Source organism: Sorex araneus, chromosome 6 (genome assembly GCF_027595985.1).
Source record: "Sorex araneus isolate mSorAra2 chromosome 6, mSorAra2.pri, whole genome shotgun sequence".
NCBI classification, from domain to species: domain Eukaryota; kingdom Metazoa; phylum Chordata; class Mammalia; order Eulipotyphla; family Soricidae; genus Sorex; species Sorex araneus.
This window is the reverse complement of record NC_073307.1, coordinates 13383436-13407106: the sequence shown is the minus strand read 5'-3', so window position 1 is coordinate 13407106 and position 23671 is coordinate 13383436. Positions and strand designations below refer to the sequence as shown.

Here is a 23671-nt window from a genome sequence, read left to right as displayed (position 1 = left end):
TTTCTGTCAGAGTAGGATCTATAAGTAGAATTGTGGATGAAGAAGTATGTGCTTTTTTGAAGTTTAATGTGTCTCTTAAATATAGAGACATCCCAGTTTATCCTTGTACAAACAATAAGTGAGAGTTCAGTTTACCTGTCCCTCACCAATTTTGAGGTTTTTAACAGCTTTAAGATTTTTCTGTGCTAAAAATGTTTAAAAAAGATTTTTCTAAGTGATAGGATTAAAAATATCACCTCATTTTGCTTAAATTTGTCTTTCCTTGATCATTATAGAAATTAACCATCTTTTCAGTGGTCATTTGTGTTTTTATTCCTAATTACTTTTCTATGTTTGTTTCATTTCTCTTTTTGGATATTTACCTTTTCTACAGATATCTTTGTCATGTCACATATATTGCAAATATTTTTCTTAGCTCACAGTTTGTCTTGGAATAGTGTAATGACTTGTTGAATTATTCAGACATTTAAAATATCTATTTACTCCATTATATTATTTTTATAACATAATTAATATTATTATTCTTTTTTTATCTTTAGTCACACCTGGTAATGCACAGGGGTTTCTCCTGGCTCTTCACTCAGGAATTACTCCTGGCAATGCTCAGGGGACCATATGGGATAATGGGAATTGAACCCGGGTTGGCCACGTGCAAGACAAAAGTCCTACCCACTGTGCTATCGCTCCAGCCCCAATTAACATTATTTGAGATGATTTAAGCCATCTCAAATTCACATTGCTATTCTTCTATACTTTTCCTAGTAATTTTAAGATCTCCAATTTTTAGGGGCTGGAGAGATAATAGAATGGGAAAAGTGCTTGTCTCTCATGAGTTGTCGTAGATTCAATCTTCGACCCTATATTGTTCCCCCAGCCTTGCCAGGAATGATCCTTGAGTGCAGAGCCAAGAGTATGACCAAAAGGAAACAAAAAATAGATGTCTACGTTTTGATCACTTGTATTCATTTATTTTTGATTTGGTGGCCACCCATCCCTCAGGGTGCCTAGATACTCCCAACTCAATATTTGGGGTCACTTCTGAAGGCGCTTGGGATATTACCTACAATGGAACATGGGTCTCTAACATGTAGAGTCTGTGCTCCTGCCCTTTGAGATATCTCCCTGGTCCCAAATTCCCTCATCTGTATATAGTAATGTTATATCATGATGTGGTATTGACTGAAATATGTCTGGTCTTTTGCTACCATATAAAATACCAAAACAGCACAAAGCTAAGAGTGAAGACAGATTCCCATACATAACAAATCTATCCAAGGTCAATTCAAAGATAGTCAGATCCTTGGGATGGAATGCTTAATCTGATCCCAGATACCAGGAGGGCTGACTTGCTTTGACAGTTATTACCAATGAGATGAGAAAGAGAACTTGGAAAGAAAAGGCACTTAATGCAAAGTGTGCTGTATCCATATAAATACACTACAAATACACCATTTTATTCTTTTGTGGGGTGTGTATGGACCACTTGGAGGTATTCAGGAGCTACTCCCAGCTAATTGCTAGGAGTCTCTGCAAGCATTATCCAGTGGACTGTGTGATGGCCAGGATTGATCCTGGGCCTCATGCATGCAGAGCACATGTCTACTAGCTCTTCAACCATCTCCCCTGTCCCAGCATTTTGTTGTTTTCTGGACAGACTGTGCCTGCATGTCAAAGAGATGCATATCTATGGTAACTTAAGAGTGTGCTTTCGGAGTCAGGGATAGCTATAGCAACTCATCTTTCATGGCCACGAGCATATACATTATAGTTGGGTCCAAAGGTAGATTCAAGAAGCTCCATGCCCTAATCCAGCCATCACCTGCTTCTATGTGAATACTGGACTGTCTGGTACAGGATTCCATGGGTTTGTTTCCAAAAGCTTCTCCTGCAATAACCTGGAAAGCAGCAGCGGGTGGGTGTTGGGGGTGGCAAAGTCGTGCGGCTCCCCTAGCAACCTCTCAGTCAAGCCACACCACAATCAAACTGAAGGACTCTGATGGCAGGTGAACCCGGCTTGTGTGCTGCAGAGAAGAAGGTTGTTGCCTCATAAGGATGAAGGAATCCAGGTGACAGAGGCAGGTATGGTTATTTGGTTATTTCAGTCCTTGGAATCTATAGGAGCACAGTAGTCACCTGGGCTGAACTTCTCTCCTTATCGTCCTTGCAGTGAGTGTGGAGAAAGTGGTTAGTAGGAGAAGCTTGAGTTAGGGGACGAGAGGGGGAGTGCTCACCACTGAGGAAAAAGGGACAGAGGAGGAAAACAGATAATCACATCCACTTCACTCACTGATGCCAGCGTTACAGTCTAACTGCTAGGAGGTGCTTTGCCGGGATCAAATTCAGGCTGTCCAACTTCAGAATTCACTTCTTCATGATGATGCTAATGGTTCATTCTCAGAGTATTTGTTCCGGATTTCTGGTTTGTACCATTTCCAGATTAAGGATCTCTCTTATTTATTTATTTATTTATCGATCGATTGTAATTGGACTTTGGGGCTTTATTTTTTAGAGATTAATGGATGCTATTTGAAAAAATCAAGGGTAACTTAATAATTTGGTACAGTTTGTTCTTGTAGATAGTCAAGATGATAATTTTAAGATATTTAAGCATTCTTACAGTCTATTTTAAAATCTGACATGTACTATTTTTTATTTTAATAAATGGTTGGATCCATCTGGTAAAACATTACCATGACTTGGGAGTTTCATTGTTGTGATTCAAAGTGATTATTTTCTTGTAAAATTATTGTAGTATTATATGTTACCAGAATGTGGTAGATTGAGAGATAAATTGGTTAAATTTAACTTGGGAGGTTGTTTGGTCACACCTATGGGGTGCTCAGGGACTATTCCTGGCTCTATGCTCAGGAGTGACTCTTAGGGTACCCATGGAGTCACATGTGGTGCCAGGGGTTCAAACCAGATGCAGCAGAATGCAAAGCAAGCATCTTCACCCCTGAACAGTTCATTCAATGCCTGGATTTAATGTTTCCCAATTTCTGAATCTGTTTTCACAAAAGGTGAATTTTCTGCTTGCTTTTCTTAAATCTGTGTCTTGAGTCAAGTGACTTTTGGTTAGGCAATTGGGCAATTAATGGGACAATGTAACTAGCCATTACAGTAATTATTGTTCTACTTGATTTTCTGTTACTTCTTGGACCAGTTTTGGTAATTTCCACCTTTCTGGAAAAATTATGCAATTCACATAATGATGTCAAAATTTAGAAGAACAAGATTGGTGATACTAACGAAAACCTCACAACAGTATGAGTATGAATTTGAATTTGAATTAGTACTACTCCCTTTTATGGTTCAATTGTTTTGAGTTGCATCCTCATATTTTTCTTGAATGTAGTTGCCTTAAATTGATCTCTTTTATTTGCTTTCTAAAAATGTCACCTTTTATTATTATTAATTCTATTAATTTCAACAGTTTTTGAATATATTCTTTTATAATATTGCATTCCTTCTTCCACATTCATTGCTTCCTTTATTGCTTCCTGATTATAAGATTCAGTTAATTTATTTTATTATCTTTTGTTTTGTTTTTTTGTTTGCTTGGGGTTTTCTTGGAACACACTTGGAAATGCTCAGGGGTTACTCTGAGTTCTGCACTCAGAAATCACTCTTGGCAGTGCTCCTAAGACCAGATGGGATGCCAGGGATGAACCCAGGTCAGCTGCATATAAGGCAAGTGCCTTATCCTTTGTAAAATCTCTCTGGACCCAGAAAGGTTCATTTATTTACAAAATTTCATATTTTTAATATTTAGGAAGAGAGAAATAGTGATTTGTAAATTAAGTTTATTTTAGATGCGAGTTGCTTCCTATTTCTAGCTATGCAGATCATAATTTCCCTTAACTGTGATATGTGTGACTTTGCCAGAGCTGCGTATCTGAACTTACTCACTGACATCACCTTCATAGTGGACGCAGGTAAATAAGGATTTAAAATGTGAGAGTTACATCTTTACAGACTGTAAATGTAGTTTGGTAAAACTAAGAAACACACACAAATACACCTTGATTATTGTAAGATAGTTATTGCTCATTGCAGGCAAATGGAGACAGACAAAAACTATGGCTCTGTGAAAGCAGAAGAGATATTCTGATTGTGATGATCAGAAATTATTTCATAGCAAAGGTGAAGCATAAATAAACTGTCAGGAAAATAAGAAATCAAAAGAAAATCATGAGGAGTGTTAGAGGCAATGTGTGTGTATGTGTGTGTGTGTGTGTGTGTGTGTGTGTGTGAGAGAGAGAGAGAGAGAGAAAGAGAGAGAGAGAGAGAAAGAGAGAGAGAGAGAGAGTTGAGTGGGGGATGGAGTGGGGGAACATGTAAGCAAATTGAGCCAGGTATGAGAAAGTCTGAGAGTGAATCTGATTTAATGAAAGATTCTAAAAGAGTAGAGGAGTTCAAGTTCACAGGGTAGACAGAAGCAGATTGTGAATAAAGGACAAAGATCCTTTGACTTCAGAAAAAGATTTTGAAATATCCAGTTGGTATATGGACTAATTTCTGTAGTCCAAACGGGAGTATCAAGGTTTACTTTAAGGAATATTAGCATGCCAGTATTGTCTACTGTACATTCAAGCTTGGAGAAACTAAAGTAAGGGTATTACATAAATATTGTTACTTTGATGTGGGGATTTGAGGGTATAAGTAGCAATAGTGCCCATGATGTAAGGAAAGTCAAGACAAAAATGAACTGAATTCAAATCCAAGATATCTGGTAAACAGAGTTGACTTTTTAAGGGCCAAAAGCTGGCAGAACTTTTCCTAGAGTAGAAAAATCAGAGTCATAAAACATTGATGTTATGCCACTAAAGATTTATAACTTTTGGCTCATGGACTTAGTAAGAAAATAATTATAGCAAGTTTTTCATTTCCTTTTAGTTGTTATTTATCTTTCTGTTTTCTTCTTAAAATTGATGTTAGGCTCACATGCTTAAAATTAAATATATTTGCATGCATTAATGGCTCATTTTTTGTATGTGAGTTTGTGTGTGTGTGTGTGTGTGTGTGTGTATCTTGCTAAGGATTGAATCCAGGACCTCACACATGCAAAGCATGTACTCTGCCTCTGAGCCACATCTCTGACCTGAAATGATCCATTCTTAATACAGGCAATAGATGTGCCTATTCAGTTTTTATGTTAGAGCTGATTGTCATATGTGAAGTTAGAGACATTTTTGTTTTGAATAAAAACTAATGTTTGTACAACTTCTTTAGAATGAATGAAGGATTATTCATTGTGAGTTCTTTAAATTAAGTCAGAACCTTTTAAAGCTAGCTAAGTTAACAATGCTTTTTAATTGAATTTTCTTTATTATGGAGTTTTAATGTCTTCCTTTTGAAACTTCCGCAGCTACTATAAAAATCATAAGCACAAGAAATATTTTACTAACCGTCCAATCATTTTAAATTTCATGGGCCAAAATCCCTCCTCAGATGTACTTTTTATAATTCCCACTGAAGTGAGTAGAAATTTAGTTAGAGTATTTGAAGGCAAAATTTGAAATCACATTTACAATGATATTGACTTTTCCTGAGTCATGTTTTATTGAAAAATTGGACATTTAAATTGGATAGGATTATCTGTAATAAAGTATTTGAAACTTGATGCCATTTAGACATATTGGGAAAAGAAGAAAAATAGTATTTTGCTGCAGGTTGCTACTTTTCAGATTTTGACTTTCATTTCCCATGGGAAGAAAATATAAAACTGGAGAATTAAATACCTCTACATTTTCCCCGACTGAGCTCAAAAGTTAAAAAGCATTGCGATCGCGTGAGTAAAATATTTTTTACAGGATATAATAACAGTGGAACTCCAGGAGACTGGCAGAAAGGGGGAAAGGAAATCAAGGAGTAGAAGGGGGATGTATGTAAAATATTGGGCCCAGGAATCCAAAGTAAATGAACCAAATAGTTTTAAGATTAACTCATAGTTTTAAGATTATTTCATCTCTACATTTTCATTGTATGAGAGGTGTTACAGGGATCTTAGATAGTTCTATGTTTTTGATGTTTACTTTAATTATCTTTTAAAAATATTGAAATAATGTGGTATACCCAGACAAAATTCAGTTCTGTGTGGACAGAATTCTGTCAGGAACGCAGCTGATGAGGCAGTACCTACTTTAAACACCAGGCTTTGGACTCAGATGATGAGAAAGCACAGGTAGGGATCATTGAGTTCTCTAATATTAAATTCATTTCAGAAGAACGTTTTAGCATGAAAGGAAAGACTTGTTTAGGTGTAGAAGGTTCTTTCACAATGAGAACTACAGGAGCAAATATGAAATTTCCCTCCAGCAGAAGAGATTGTACAGCAGGTAAGATGCATGGCTTGCTTGATCGCAGTACCACCATAATCCCCTGAACACTAGGCACTATCGGGAGTGATCCCTGTGCAACATGAGAGCATCATGATAGGAGTAAGCCCTGAACACAATTGGTTGGTTATGGCCCCAAACTGAGAGAGGGTGGGGGGGGGGAGAGAGAGAGAGAAGAGAGAGAGAGAGAGAGAGAGAGAGAGAGAGAGAGAGAGAGAGAGAGAGAGAGAGAGAGAGAGAGAGAGAGAGAGAGAGAGAGAGAGAGAAGAGAGAATTCATCCCTCTTTAGGTTCTTCTTAGTCTGGTTGGACAATCAAATAAATAGCTTGGTTGGATAACAGACTACATTTAATTACAAATGTAGAAATGTAGAATCTGGATTCTAAAGTCAGTGGGCAACATGGAATATGTTCATACGTATTCCTGCCCTAGGGATAGATATCTTCCATAAAATGATTATTTCTGGCAAAGTCTGATAAAGTCTGTGACTGGAGAGACGATATGGAGTATAACTTATCTTGTAACTCTGCCAACCCTAGTTCAATCCCTGGCACTACGTATAGTCCCCTGAGCACTGTGAGAGTTCATTCTTGAGCACAGAATCAGAAATTCAGATTGCACGCAATGAGCAGAAATTCAGATCCCATGCAATGTCCCATGGAATGTATTAAATTAACTCCTTTTCTCCTCACCCCCCCAACACCCCCACATGCGCTCTTGAGTTTGCAACCTGTGATGACTTGTGTTGTTTACTCTTCATTCTTGGACATACCTGGGAGTTCTCAAAATCCTTTTGCAGGGATATATGATGCTCTTAAATAAGTACTTGGTAAATGGATACAATTTAATTTGAGTTAAAAGGGAAGCATGTCTTCCAAAGTTTGAAGTAAATGATATCATTAACAATTTCAAAATGACAAAAATCTGTTAAACACAAAGTGATGATGGGTAGTTTTAGTTTCTCTCCCCTTGGAAACGGAAATGATCTCTCAGCCAGAGAAGAGGTAAGCTTCCTGCAAGCTCTCCTTAAACACTTTCAGACTCCCCTTTCTCTCCATGAAAGCACCATCATCTTGGAGGGGGCATTCTACATCATTCCTGCCCTGGAGCGATGCTCGGGGTGGCCACGTGCCTCAGTGCCAATGAACAGACTCATTTGCATGTAATTATAATAATACCTAGATGGCTTAATGATGTACACTGAAGCATAACTATGATACTCAGTCTTAAGGCAGTGATAACAATGCCTTTCATTTATTTAGCTATTTTTAATTGTTTTATTGTGTGTGTGTCGGGGGGGGGGGGTGTTTCCACACCTGGCTGTTTTCAAGGATCACTTCTGATAGGTCTTGCAGGAACAAATCGAACTGGGGTCTGCTGCTTGCATGGGTAGCACCTCACCTGCTTTACTATCTCTTCAGCCCCCATTTTTGATGCTGTTTGCTGCCTGGCACTCTGCATCTTAGGCCATACCACCCTCCTTCTGCAGATACAGAAATGGAATCATTAGAAGCTTTCCCTATAGTCTCACATAAATTGATCACAGATCTGTGGTCTGAACTCTAGATTCCCTTTTCCCAAACTCTTAGCTATTCCTCTGGTATATATCCTTCTTTTGCTACCCTGGCAGAGATGGCAAACACCAAGAAGCAGCTCCTACCATTAGGAGGTACGCAGGAACCTGCTTCTGGCACTGGTGCCTGGAGGAAGAAGTTTCTGGAAGCCCTTGGTTGCGTCGGCTGTATAATTTAACACAGATCCTGGCAGTGTCTGGGGGATTTCTTTCTTTTTTTTTTTTTTTTTTTTGGCTTTTTGGGTCACACCTGGCGATGCACAGGGGTTACTCCTGGCTCATGCACTCAGGTATTAACTCCTGGCGGTGCTCAGGGGACCATATGGGACGCTAAGAATCGAACCCGGGTCGGTCGCGTGCAAGGCAAATGCCCTACTTGCTGTGCTATTGCTCCAGCCCCATGGGGGATTTCTTTCTTACAAATCATTTTCTTTTTTTTTTGGCATCTGCTGTGTGCCCCTAAACTTCCACACAAGTGTTTAGAGCTGATGACCGGGGGGCTCAGAATACGCTATGTGCTTCTTCATAGCTGCCGAATGGCATTCAGTAAAGAGAGACTGCTTTGGGAGTAAAGTAAGGAGAGACTTTCCTTTCATTGCTGTTCTGAACTCACCCAAGAGGCCAATGAAACAAATAACATTTGGAACTGGAGAGAGATTACAGAGGCTAAGACACTTGTCTTGTATTCAGCTGACCCTGGCTTGATTCTCGGCAGCACCTGGTCCCCTGAATGCTGCCAGTGTGGCCTGAGAGGCCCAATGAGCACCTCAAGGGTGGCCTGAGTAATTTATAGCAACACAGGGCCTGAGAAGCACTGCATCCTTGGGTCTGCCCCTAGGATAGAACTGCTTGACAGGTTGGCCAAAAATTCGGAGTGAACCACTGGGCCTCCTGTGTATCACTGAGTATCACTGAGGAGACCTCTCCCCCGCAAATAATTAACATTTTTATTCCTATGTAAAAGATGTTAGAGTGGACTGGAGCAATAGCATAGCGGGCAGGGAATTTGCCTTGCATGCAGCCAACCCGAATTCGATTCCTCCATCCCTCTCAAGGAGACTGGCAAGCTACCGAGAGTATCCCACCTGCATGGCAGAGCCTGGCAAGCTCCCCATGGTGTATGCAATATGCAGAAAACTTTAACAATAACAGGTCTCATTCCCCTGACCCTGAAAGAGCCTCCAATCATTGGGAAAGACAAGTAAGGAAAGACTGATAAAATCTCAGAGTTGGGATGAATGGAGACGTTACTGGTGCCCGCTCGAGTAAATGGATGAACAACGGGCTGGCAATGATAACAGTGATGACAAAAGATGTTAACCTAGTACTTGGTTTTAATTGGAAACAACAGAAAATGTCTTCTTTTTTCCCCCTTCTCCTCCTCAACAGAAAAAAATTCTAAAGTGAATTATCTGCAAATAATGTTACTTTGTTTTGATGGCATGGCTCAGCCAGAACATGATGTAATTGGAAGCTTACTTTTTGGGTGAAAAACTACAGGAAATCCTAAGCTGCCCAACATGATGAACATTTGTAGAGAAGGTCTTAGAAGATCGCAGTTCCATGGAGTGTCATTGATGGTGTATTTGCTGAACCATCACCAAGACCCTAGCATTCAACTATGATGTTCATTTGAAGTAACTTTTTTTTCTGGAACAAGTTGTTTCTTGCTTCTGTGCTCAATAATCAGTGAGTCATCATTGTGATTATTAACGTGATTATTTTTACTCTAAGAGAGCATGTAGAAAATGATCATTCCAAATGAGTTCTCCTTGCTCATTTGGAATGGTATGTTAAGAAGGTACCCTTTGTGGACAAAAAATAGTTGAGGAGTTAAGATACTTGTTTTGCATGTGGCTGATCCTATGAGGCTGAGGCAAGGTTCTAGGACAGGCAGACTCTGTCCTAGAACCTTGCCTCAGCCTCATAGGAACTGCAATTGGAAAGTGAGGAGAATTGAATGAAGGACACTGAGATCATTCAGTTCAGTGTTTGAAGATCCTCAATAACCACAAGGGGAGGTCCTTTGAGAGCAGGAAGCTGATAAGATCAGTCACTTCCCTTAGACTCACATTTTTTTTTTTATAAATTTTTAATTTTTTTTCTTTTAGGGTAACACCCAGCAATGCTCCTGGCTCATGCACTCAGAAATTACTCCTGGCAGTGCTCAGGGGGCCATATGGGATGCTGAGAATCGAATCTGGGTTGGCTGCGATACCTGCTGTGCTATTGCTCTAGCCCCTAGACTCACTTCTTGGGGAGAAAATAGATGAAGACAACTCGCTTAGCAAAGTTCTTAGGGTAGGGTGTTTGAACTTGAGGCTAGGGAGTAGGAAGTCCAGTTTCTGGAAAATCCCTAGCACATGGAAACTATTACCCATCTTGGTTTCTCCTCTCACTTTCACTCAGCTTCTGGTTACTCTTCCCCTCTCTGCTCCATGGACCACACTGATTTACCCTTTGTCTTTTCTGTCTATAATATTCCCTACTCTACTCCCTACAACTTTGAGGGTTCTTCTAACAAAATGATTTTATGATTCTTCTTCAGCACCGCATGTAAGTCTTTAGTGTCATCACATGTAACCCCAGGATTATAGGAAATTTAATATAGTGCATTTTGGGCTTTCAAGGTCTTCTTTCTATGATATTGTGTGCTCTTGTGGAATCCAGGCTAAGGAGCAATGTTTTCAGAGAGACAGTTTGACAGTTCCCACTCTGGACTGTATTTTCAATGACTTTTTCTTTTATTGACTCATACCAAATCAATCAGTATTGTTTTCCTTGAGAAACTTGGTTTTTATATTCATTCACTACTAAATCCCTCTGATTTTCAGGAAACTAAAGACAAATGAACCTCAGTATTTGTTTTATTTTTGTTTTCTTTTTTTTCTTTCTATCAGGCTTTTGTTCTAGCAGAGTGGTGGGAAATAGGCTTTAATAGCAGTGACATGATCAAAAGAATTTGACAGTATGGGTTGGTAAAATAATTAATATGGAATTATAAGTCAAGTCAGTCCTGGAATGAAAAGCTAAAATAAAATAAAACAGGGCCTGCAGCAGTACACAAGTTTGAATTCAATCACAAAAACTTGCTTTAGGCATATCAATGAAAAAATATTTCTTCCAAAAACTGAATTCAGAAGCTGGGGAAATATGTTTGGAATCATTTTTCTTATGTCATGATGGAGCAGTATTTTCTGGAGTAAGCAAATTGAATGCACGACACTACTTCAATATCAATATTTCGATTTTACTGAAACTTATTTGTCAAGACTGGATTTAAACTTGATATAAAGCAGACTTTCAATTTCCCCTTTTTTTCAGAGATAATATTAAAAGGTCACTCTCGAGTTTTAAAAGTTTTAAGACAATGACTCTTTGTACCACTCCTGTCTTACTAACTTCAAAATCAAATTTCCGGTCAGTATCGTGTATTTTGAGTTGGCAAACAGGAATCCTTCCCCCCACCCCGTGTTTTATAAGAGATTATTGTTAAGCACTTTTTATTGCTGATTTCCACGTTTTAGCAGATCTTCACACTCTATCAAATAGATAAAAAAAAGAACATCGCATGCTTGAGTGAATTAGACATTGTAACAAGAATCTCTGGTGGAAATTCATGAAAGTCCTGGGAAATTTCTTATTATATTCATCTCAGATTTTTATTTATACCCTAATTTCTTTATTACGGTGTCCATATTAGTAAGATGCCTACATTCAGAGAGAGGAGCATTCTCAAGCTGGAAACTTTGTTTCCTAGAAACATAGTGGGCAACTAAGAGGGCCGTTTGCCAAAGCAAGAATCCCCTCTGAGTGATGCTATCCCAGGACCCAAATACATTGTTTCTTCTTTAGTGACCAAAAGTTGTATAAGCTTCTGTGCCCCACACAACATGGCAGAATATTTGACTGAGAAGGCTGTGTGTGGCGTATGGCAGCCAGAGCTGGAAGACCAGGCTTGGCAAAGAACTCTGTGCCCAGAGGAAGTACCAGGGGCCACTCTTTAGACTGGGCCCTTGGTCCAGTAGGAGCCAGTGGTTCTGATCTGGTCAGGTTTTATGTGTGGGTTCCAGGAAAATCTACTCAGGCCAGATTTTTTGAGGCAGAAGTGAGTTTTAGACTTGTCATGGACTAGCTTGAAAATCTCACTTTAGTCATCAGAAGTAAACCTGCTAATCAAGAAATACTGTTGAACAACTCAATAATCAAGGGTGCCAGTCACCATATGAAGTAAGAAATCTGAATATGTCTTTTTATTTTCCCAAACTTAGCTGCTAATGGCCTGCTTTTTACCAGAAGCAGTACTGATAACATAAAAGTTGATTAACAGTATGTTTTGTGCTACATAGATCATAGACCATATTATCATTTTTAGGTCTTTGTTGTTCTTTTGAAGTTTTATTTTAGGCACTGTGACTTACAATGATGATAACGAGTAAAGCATTCCAACATCACACCCTTCATCAGAGTGTCAGCTTCCCTCCACCATTATCCTAGTGTCCCTACACTCCCCTATAGTGACGTGCAAATTATGTATGTTTGTAATATATCATATGTTTTGCATATAACATGTTGTATGCAGCCCATTTTACTCAGAATCCATATAATCTTTAAAACATTTTGAATTGAGATTTTGTGGTTTATAATATTGCTAATAATGGTTTTTCATTATTTCAACACCTACCAATGTACCTCCCTCCCTCCTCCAAGGACCCTAACCCCCTGCTTTTTTTTTTTTTGGCCTTTTTGGTCACACTTGGTGATGCACAGGGGTTACTCCTGGCTCTGTACTTAGGAATTATTCCTGGCGATACTCAGGGGACCATATGGGATACTGGGAATTGAACCCAGGTTGGCCGAGTGCAAGGCAAATGCCCTACCTGCTGTGCTATCTTCCAGCCCCAACCCCCCTGCTTCTTGTCCACCCACCACCACCTCATTTGTGTGGATCAGTTTTTTTTTTAATTAGTGAGTCACAGTGAGGGTACAGTTACAGATTCAAACATTTCGTGCTTGTTTTTCCCTCATGCAGTGTTCGGGAGCCCATCCCTCCACCAGTGTCCATTCTCCACCACAAATGAACCCAGTATCTCTCCCACCCCCCCAATCCCATCCCCCCCACCCCACCCCACATCTGTGGCAGGTCATTCCAATTTGTTTTCTCTCTCTCCTTTTGGGTGTTGCGGTCTGCAATAGAGGTATTGAGTGGCCATCATGTTCGGACACTAGTTGTGTGGATCAGTTTTTCCATTATGATATGTTGCCTTTGTTTCATTCCCTTACTGTGTACCTCTAAGTCCCACATATGAGAGAAATGATTATGTATCTATCCCTTTTCTTCTGCTGACTTCACTCAGACTGATACATTCTAGTTCCATGGATGTTGCTGCAAATAGCATGGTTCTGTTCTTCCTTAGGGCTGCATATACTTGGTGTGCATATATCCCTTTGAATTGATGTTTTTTGTTGTTGCTGTTTTGGAGATGGATGCCAAGAAATGATATTGCTGGGCCATGTGAAGTTCTATTGCTATTTTTTGGCTAGATCTCTGTATTTCTTCCCATAGAGGTTGAACCAGACAACATTCCCCCCTACAGGGCTGGGCTCCTTTTTCACCAGAACCCTCTTCCCTGAACACTAGCTGTATCCAGACTTTTTGATATGTGCCATTCTCATGGGCATGAAATGATAGTTCTGATAGTTTATTGTTTTGATTTGCATTTTTCTAATCATAAGTGACAATAAGCACTTTTTATCTGCCTGTTGGCCATCCTTACCTAATTTTTTTAAAAAAATATTTTTATTAGTGAATAACCATGAGGTACAGTTACAAACTTATGAACTTTCATGTTTGCTTTTCACTCATACAGTAATCGTTTACATCCCTCCACCAGTGCCCATTCTCCTCCACCAATGTTCCCAGTATCCCTCCCACCACCCCTACCCCAACCCTCACCACCCCACTCTGCCTCTGCGGCCGGGCATTCCCTTTTGTTCTCTCTCCTTTTGGGTGTTGTAGTTTGCAATAGAGGTATTGAGTGGCCATCATGTTAGGTCTATAGTCTACTTTCCGCATGCATCTTTCAACCCGAGTGGGTCCTCCCAACATCCTCTACTAGGTGTTCCCTTCTCTATCTCAGCTGCCTTTTCCCTCAGCATGTGAGGCCAGTTTCAAAGCTGTGGGGCAGACCTCCTGGTTCTTATCTCTACTACTCTTGGGTATTAGTCTCCCATTCTGTTACTTTACATTCCACAGCTTATCTGCCCCATTCTTAAAGAGAAAAGGAAATATTCTTAAAGAAAAATATCAAGTGGATCATCATAAAGGTTGTTGCCCTCTTTTTCTTCAGTTTGAGTAGGTCAGAAGGAAGAAAAGGAGCAACAGCCCCCAAATAGAGAGAGAGTATGGGGAACATTGTCTGCCATGGCGGCAGGGGGAGGGTGGGAAAGGGGGGTTATAACTAGGATATTGGTGGTGGGGAATGTGCACTGGTGGAGGGATGGGTGTTTGATCATTGTTTGATTGTAACCCAAACATGAAAGCTTGTAACTATCTCACGGTGATTCAATAAAATTTAAAAAAAAATGAGTGTAAGTGGAACCATGTAGTTCAAACCCATGTTTTCAAGGGAGAATGCTTTCTATTGATTATCAAGGCCACCAACTTACAGATTCCTCATGAACTGTTTTGTTTGTTGCTTCAAATTTCCTCTAAGGAAAGCAGAAGAAATATATGGGATGAACTCACTATATGTGGGATGTGAAGATAAAACACAAGGGGTGGGAGCGATAGTACAGCAGGCAGGGTGCTTGTCTCCCCAGGGCTGCCCTGGGTTTGATCCCCAGCACCACACGTGGTTCCTGGACCCTCCATGAGCGAGCCCTGAGCGCAGAGCCAGTAGTAAGCCCTGGGCACCACTGGGTGTTTGCAAAAAAAGATGAAGGAAAAAACCAAAACAAAACAAAACAAGGAAACAATACTTAAGGGAAACAGATCCTTGACCGGTAACACACAACTGAGGTTCCTTTAGGTGTGGAGTGTAAAGGAAGTGTCAGCGGGCCCTTCCCTGGCTGAATGGTGGGTCTGCTGTGGTGATATTGTAACATGCATCTGCATGTAAGCTTATTTTACTCCGATCAATAATTTTAAAAAGTACCTACTGAGCATGCTGAAACGATCAATCAAATGAGATTTGTTTTGCTGTTTTAGATTTGATAATCTGGATTCTGTGATTTGGGCACCCAGGATAAGTTTAGTGGTTTCCCAGTAGGAGAGAACGCTGGAATAGTCCTGATGGGCAAGGTGAGAACCCTCCAGAGTTTAGGGACAGAGGAAAGAAAGAAAAGAAAGAAGAAAGAAAGAAAGAGAGAAAGAAGAGAGAAAGAAAGGAAGAGAGAAAGGAAGGAAGAGAGAAAGGAAGAGAAAGAAAAACAAAAAGGAAAGAGAAAAAAGAAAAAGAAAGAGAAAGAAAGGAAGAGAAAAAGAGGGAGGAAGTAAAGGAAGGGAGGAAGGGAGGAAGGAAGGAAGGAGGAAGGAAGGAAGGGAAGGAAGGAAGGAAGGAAGGAAGGAAGGAAGGAAGGAAGGAAGGAAGGAAGGAAGGAAGGAAGGAAGGAAGGAAGGAAGGAAGGAAGGAAGGAAGGAAGGAAGGAAGGAAGGAAGGAAGGAAGGACGGACTCCGTTTTGCTTGGTGCACCCATGACTTCCAGGATGCGCGGGCCAGGATGCACGAGGCTGCCGTGGATTAACCGCGCCCGGGGATCCCCTCCAGCTCTGCACGCTCCTGTCAGCAAACTTAACCCGCTCCCCCGGGGGCATGAAAAAAACGCATGGGGGGGAACCCTCTAGAAAAGAAAGGAGTGAACTCCCCTAGGTCCCGAGGGTGCTTCGGAGCACTGCGGCGGGAAGATGCTCTGGGAAACTGCAACTTGCCGGGGCGGGGTCGCAGGGAGCCGCAGCCGGGTCCGGAGACCCTGAGCGCCTGGGCTCGGGCCCCGACCGGGTGTGGGCGCGGGAGGCCCGGAGGCCGAGCGGCTCCAACGCGGCTCGGGACTCCGGGCCGGGGCGCGGGTCCGAGGCGCCCACTTCGGGCCAATCAGCGCGCGGCGTCCGGGCTCCCGGGCCGAGGCAGCCCCGGGCCGAGGAGGGGCCGGGCCGCGGGGGCTCCTGCAATCGGCGGCGAGGTGGGGATTGTGGGAGGAAAACTCCATTTCCTCCGGCCCCGCCGGCCTCCCCCTGCCCGATGTGCCGCGGCCGGGACCATGCTGGGCATGTACGTGCCGGACAGGTTCTCGCTCAAGTCGTCCCGGGTGCAGGACGGGCTGGGGCTCTACACGGCCCGCCGAGTGCGAAAGGTGGGTGACGGTGGGGGGGCCCGCGGGGGTAGGAGGGGGGGGCGCCGGCGGGCAGCGCCACGTCCCCGGGGCTCCGGGACGCCGGGCCCGGGCTGCCCGCGGCAGGAAGTGGCCGGATCCGCCCGGCTCGGCCCACCCGGCGGCGCGCGGACTCGGGGGGCACCTCCCGGGCGCGTCCCGCCGATGAATGGACGCGGCCGGCACGCCCCGCCGGGGCGGCGGGTACGGGCCCGGGCAGGGGGGCACCCCGGGGCGGGAAGCGGGTGGGGAGCAGGCCCGAGGCGCGCCCCGCACCCTCGCAGGCGGCTCTCTGCCCGGCCCAACGGAGCCGGGTGCTGCGAGGTGCCAGCCTGAGCTCAGTGCTCTGATCTCTGAGCTGGTTGGCTTCGGAGTTTGGTTTTGCGTCTCTCCAACCCCCTCCCAATCCCCCCCCCCCAGGCCCGCACCCCATACTCAGCCCCACCCCTCAAACTCAGTCTGTCCTGCAAAACACTTAGTCCACTCGGCAGCCTGGTGGAAATGGTGCCTCATGAAAGCCAAGGGTTAGGAAGGCAGATAGGTAGAAAGTTCCCCCTCCCCCCCACCTCCCCCCAAGACCCTCTGTCTGGCTGGGATGAAGGCGGTGTAAGGAGCCAGTTGTCGGGATAGGCAAAATCGGGAAGCCCAAACTTCCGATTCCTCAGCAGATTCTCTGTGCCAGGATCCAGACCTGGTCCTTGAAGGTCCCGTTAGCAACTTCACGCCCGTGAGAACGTGGTGCAACCGCAGGGCAGAGATGACACAGGACCAGGCTCAGACTTGCTGCATCCGCGGCTTGTGAGCCCAGAACCCCTTTTCCTTCTCCTCCTCCCGCCACTTGGCTTGAAGATACCTTGAAAAGGGAAGTTCAGGCAAGAGATGGCTTGGTGTGGTAAGGTGTGTCCGCTAGACGCTCCCGAGAGAAATGGGGGTGCCTTCCTCAGTTGGGGGTGCCTCCCAGCCCTCTCCCCTGCCCCCAGTGCTAGTGGAGAAAGGCCCACACATATTTGAGATTCATTGATTGCACAACTCATTGGCCTTCCCCAGGGTAAACATGGAGGAAAGAGCCCCCCTGTGACTTTAATATATGGGTGTGTGGAAGAATGCTCACACATCACATACAGGAGTGGACGCTGAGGAGGGTGGAGGGAATTGAAAGTGGATGGAGAAGTGGAGACAGTCGAGTGAGTAAGTAGGGTGCTTGCCTTGCCCACAGCCCACTCAGGTTTTTGATCTCCAGCACTAATTATGGCCCTCCAAGCTCTACCAGGAGTGATCCCTGAGCACAGAGGCAGTTGGAAACCCTGCGCACCGCTGGGCGTGAACCAAAAACCCCCCAAAACTGGGGGACTGGGAGAGGTAATTAATCAAGATAGCACAGTGGGTAGGGCGTTTGCCTTGCACGCGGCCGACCCAGGTTTGATTCCTCCGCCCCTCTCGGAAAGCTGGGCAAGCTACCGGGAGTATCCCGCCCGCACGGCAGAGCCTGGCAAGCTCCCCGTGGCGTATTCGAAATGCCAAAAAACAGTAACAAGTCTCATAATGGAGACGTTACTGGTGCCCTCGTGAGCAAATCGATGAGCTACGGAACAGCAGTGCTGCGACAGTGCTACCTATTTGCCAAACGCATAAAGTGCCAAGTCAACTTACTTTCAAAGCAGAAGGTGAAATGTTGCTTTTAATTATTTCTCTCAATACAGGAAAATAGTGAGTTTAAGGCACTTGCCTTGCATCCTTTCTTCATAGCTGGAGCTTGGTTAGATGCTGAAGCACCACATTGGGTCACTTGAGCCCAGCCACAAGTGACCCTAGAGCGCAGAGTCAGGGAGTGGCCCCTGAACAATGGTCCGTGTAGTCCAAACCCCCATCCTACCCTCACCCCAGTCCCCGTATAGGAAAACACTAAAATGTTTTTTTCTTGGAGGTCTCAGGGCTAAGTGTAATTATTTAAAAAGTGAAGCTTGTAAAAATTATTTTGTCTAATGTTCTGGGTAGTATATATACTAAGACAGTTCATAAGTATTAGAATTATTACATAATCTCTATTTTTTTCCTTACGTTATTTAGTTTTTTACAAACAGCTGGCTAATGTGTTTTCTTTTGATGTTTTGATTAATTCCAACTTATTTTTCCATCTACTTAGCTATTTGAAGGCTTAAATTGTTCTTGGCATAGAACGAATGGCCTTCAAAACATCATATGTTATTGCATTTCACTGTTGCCAGTACTTAGTAGACACTTTGCCTGGCTTATGTAAGTTTAATATGTAAAACACATGGAGACTTTTGTCTAGATCCCATTTCAAATGCTCACCTATATTTTGAAGTGAATATTAAAACATGCAGTAAATCTACAGGACTTATTATTGAGTTTCACATAGTTTAGTTATGATCACAAGGTAGTCACGGAAGGCCCTTGATCATGGAGAGCGTCATCGGTACCCGTATGACATTGAAGGAGATTGAGGTTCTTGCTTTCCGAAGGCTGGGGCTGACCCTAGAGCTGAATAGGAGCTTTTAACTGCATGGAAAGGGTGAAGCTGAATATCATCGCAAGTGCTTGTTTGCATACCACTTTTTTATGTTGTTTTCATTTATTTATTCTGACTTTGAGCAATAGTACAGCAGGTAGGGCGTTTTGCCCTGCACGTGGCTGACCCGGTTTCGATTCCTCCGTCCCTCTCTGAGAGCCTGGCAAGCTACCGAGAGTATCCTGCCTGCATGGCAGAGCCTGGCAAGCTACCCATGGCGTATTCAATATGCCAAAAATAGTAACAAGAAGTCTCACAATGCAGACATTACTGGTGCCTGCTCGAGTAAATCGATGAACAATGGGAGTACAGTGCTACAGTGCAGTGCAGACTTTGAGGGGGAAGCTTCCCCAACAGTGTTCAGGAGGTTCTGGAGTTCACGCGGACCACTGGAGGTGGTGCTCAGACCGGCACAGGTTCCAGTGACATGCAAGGCCTGTGCCTTAACCCTTACACTCTCTCTCCCGCCCCTTTTCTCAGCTCTTAAATATAGCCCAGGTACCTTGGTACCTAACTGTGGCCATCCATCAAGACGAGAGATTTTCAGAAGCTTTACTAAGGCGCTTCCTTTCACCTTGTCTATTCTAAACAAATGTTGGAGATAACGCTTTAGATACAGATATAGGAAACGCCAGATACTTTGTCAGACTGATGTTACAGGGATGCTTATCTAGCACTTGTTTTCAAAGGCCATGGGAAGGGATCTCTCTTGATTTGGAAGTCAGACTTGATCTTGACCTGGCCTGCAGCTGGGGATCCCATGAGAGGCCACCATGCTGTCCCGTAGGCTGATTTAATTCCTTCACCCTTGGAACCTTCCAGCCCTTCTCTTGTCCCGCCCCTCTTGTGCAGGTTTCCGGGGGCCCCTCAGCATCAACACTGACACGCTGACTCCACTCTAGTGTTTTGCTTATTATTTTCTAGGTAGTTACCACCCCATTTATTTTTCTTGCCAATTGCACGCCCCTTTTTTCTGGCATGGGTTAGGGGTATAAAACCCATAGAATGTCAAGAAGGAAAAAAATTTCCTTTTCTTTTGTAGAAATTAAAGTTTGAGTGAGGAGAGGGTTGTCGGGTAGACTGTTTTATTTTTTTAAGTAAGCCATAAATTATTCTTGGAAAAAGACTGGATGAGAGTCTGTAGGAAAAGCTTTGAGTAGAAAAATGAGGCCTGAGCTCACTTTCCCGTACCCACATTTCCCTTTGTTAGCGATCAGAATCATAAAATTGATATTTGGGCCTTCACTGTACCAACAGCTTATGCTGTGTTGTCTCCTGAGCACCTTTTAATGCTCCTTTAGAGTCATGGAATCAGGGCTAGAGCGATAGCATAGTGGGTAGGGCATTTGCCTTGCGCTCGGTCGACCCAGGTTCGAATTCCAGCAACCCATATGGTTCCCCAAGCACCAAGAGGAGTAATTCCTGAGTGCATGAGCCAAGAGTAACCTCTGTACATTGCTGGGTGTGACCCATAAAGCAAAAAAAAAAAAAATGAAATAAATGAGTCATGGAATCGAGGTCACAAAGAACTGTGCAGATTATAATTAATATTCAAAGCTCATGCAATAGATGTACAGTAAGTGCCCACTTCTTGTCATCATAGTCTCTTGGAATTCGTGACTTTAGGCCAAATGATGGAAAATACAGGAGGTCATTTTGTTGAATGTCATCTGGGACTTCTGTTTCATGATCTGTGCTATAACGAAATGACATTGGGCAACAGGATGTTATTTGAGTACCTGCTGTACATTTAATAAAAAAGCTAAGCAAACACCTTACCGCATTACATTGTTTTATATCATTCTTTTACTTGCTTCTATGACGAACCAGTGAGTGGCAGGTGGGTTGACAGTGTGCTTAAATCCAGAAATTGGAAAGGCAAGCTGTAAAGTTTCTTCATGTTCTCATTTTCTGTGATTTTATGAAAGGGGTTAAGGGAGGAGGACACCACATTCTACCTTCCCTTTAGATTTACAGCTCTCCATTGGATTTTTTTCTCCCTCTGATGTTGGTTCACTTACTCATTCTTTTAGCAGGTGATATGTGGGTGTCTTTCGGGATTCACGGGTGAGCAGGGAAATCTTGGGTTTTGAAGGGACTCGGGAACACAGGGGAAAGGGAAGCGTCTCAAGATAATGCAAGCCTGTGTCAAGTGAAGGAAGTGCCTTGGGTGGGGGTGGCTCATTCTAGAGGAAACGGGGCCGGAGCCTCCTTGAGGTGGGCTGCCAGGGAAAACATTCCAGAGGAGCTGAAACCTGAATGCATTCATGAAGGTGAAGATGACAAGCCAGTCTGGAGAATACCCGGGATGAATTTCAGCCATGGGGAGACAGGGGCGGGAAGGGGGCAGGGTTGTAGCAGTGAGGACACAGGAAATTGTATGGAGTGAAGACATCATTTGGAGGCAGAAATAACAGAATCTGAGGGCCGGAGTGATAGTATAGCGGAGAGGGCATTTGCATTGCATGCAGCACACCTGGATTCGATTCCCGGCATCTCATATGGTCCCCTGAGCACTGCCAGGAGTAATTTCTGAGTGCAGAACCGGGAGTAACCCCTGAACATCACTAGGTGTGACCCAACACCCCCCCTGAAAAAAAAAGTAACAGAATCTTAAAATTGTTCAAATGAAATCATCCAATATTTGCTTTTCTCCGTCGACATATTTGGATTTGCATAACACCCTGTTTTGTACCTCTGTTTTCATATCTTGGAATTGCACTAAATGTTGTGGTACCTCTAGACCTTCAAATTATGTTATTTTATTGCATAGGCGTGTGTATGTGGCAGAGGGTGGTGGTGAAACTGCCTTTTCTCTGCTGCCAGGACACCCCACATCTTTTCTTGCCCCTCCTACTTCTAAATAATCCACTTGATCTCATGTTTTCCAAGAAACTTCTTTTTTAAAAAAAAATTTTTTTTGAGAATAACAGTTAATACTCTATTCAGTCCACAAAGATTTATCGAGCAACTATATTTATCAGGCACTGGGCCAGTACTAAATCAGGGATTAACAGCTGCTGGGCACATTACATGCCTACATGCCATGTACTTGAACCTGACAATCCTACAAGTAGCAATTGTCGTCCTTGAGGCTACATGGAAAAACTGACTTTACAGAGGTTATGTCAAGAATAAGTAGACAGATGTTGAATTTCTGTTACTCCACACATACCTTTTCATGAAAGAGCCTAAACTTGATTTTCTTGATTTTCTAAATGGATGAAACGCTATATTCTTGATGCCATCCCACACATTACGCACCCACACTCACTTGCACACTTAAATAAAATCATATTGCTTCCGTGAGAAATGAGTGAGCTTATCTCACCCCCTAGCAGTCTACATTCTGTCATGTAGAAATCCGGCCAAGGAATCTACCTTGCTTCCAGCTTGATATTTGTAACAACAGCATGTTTTGTGTTGTAGGTGAAGCATCATTTTCATTGACTCAGACCTGGCTTCGCGCAGTTACCAACAAGCCTCTCTCCTAGAGAGATGTTACTGACTGCTGGCAAGCATAAGTATTGAACCAGAAAGAAATTCTGGCTCTTGCGGAGCTTGCATTTAGAGGAGGGGAGACAGAAAATAAACAGAGGCCACCAGCTTAGACAGATCTTATCACTGTATCACTGTCATCCTGTTGATCATTGATTTTGCTTGATCAGGCACCAGTAATGTCTCCATTGTGAGGCTTGGTATTACTGTTTTTTGGCATATCGAATACGCCACACGTAGCTTGCTAGGCTCTGCCGTGCGGGTGAGATACTCTCAGAGATTGCCGGGCTCTCCGAGAGGGGAGGAATTGAACCCGGGTCAGCCACTTTAAAGGCAAATGCCCTTCCTGCTGTGCTATCGCTCCAGCCCCATAGATACATCTTATATTAAGTGTAAATATGATTAGTGCTGTGGACTTTTTATGCTGTATTCATTACAACACCTCTCCACTGTTTGTTCTTTATGCCATCAGTTTTTTTCAAAATATTTTTTCTAAGTGTAAATACTTTAAAAGAATTTTAGTTTCATAAAGTTGTTCACAATAATTTATTACATTCAGCATTTCAACACCAATCCCACCACCATTACACCTTCCCACCACCTAAGCCTGTCCCAAAGGCAGATGCTAAATAATTTATTTTGTATTGCTTGTTATGAATAATCCACTAAAAAGGATCAAAAAGGTTTCCTTAGAGGAAAGTGTGTGAAAATTGTTGTATCTCACCTTGGAGCCATTAAGCCCTTGTATAATACTAACATGTTGTTACAGGTTGAGCCTTCTGTACTATATATATGGCATTGTCGTAGCACTGTAGTCCTCTTCAACGATTTGCTCAAGCGGGAATCAGTAACGTCTCCATTGTGAGACCTGTTGTTACTGTTTTTGACATATCGAATACACCACAGGTAGCTTGCCAGGCTCTGCTGTGCGGTAGGGATATTCTCGGTAGCTTTCGAGGCTTTCTGAGAGGGATGGAGGAATTGAACCTGGGTTGGCTGCATGCAAGACAAACGCCCTACCTGCTGTGCTATTGCTCCAGCCCATATTTATTTATTTATTTATTTAGTCAAAACCGGTTACCTTTTGCTTTACACCCCGTCAAATGTGACGTGCTACTCTTGGTATGGGATAATGTGTGTCTGCTTTTGCTCCAGGATTTCTAACTCCATTCTAGCACCTTATCAGTTACTTTTTTTTTTTTTTTTTTTTTGCTTGTTGGGTCACACCCGGGGATGCATAGGGATTACTCCTGGCTGTGCACTCAGGAACCACCCCTGGTGGTGCTCAGGGGACCATATGGGATGCTGGGATTCGAACCCAGGTCGGCCGAGTGCAAGGCAAACGCCCTACCCGCTGTGCTA

General features: G+C 43.1%; 1 protein-coding gene across 1 annotated transcript in view; it reads left to right on the top strand.

Moving 5' to 3' along the window:
• Window positions 1-16091: 16091 nt before the first annotated feature.
• PRDM5 (PR/SET domain 5) overlaps window positions 16092-23671 on the top strand; it is a 173195-nt gene continuing 165615 nt past the window's right edge. The window contains exon 1 of the mRNA XM_055142408.1: window positions 16092-16263. Within this exon, the coding sequence (XP_054998383.1) occupies window positions 16171-16263 (93 nt within the window). The 5' untranslated portion in view covers window positions 16092-16170. The remainder of the gene's footprint in view (window positions 16264-23671) is intronic.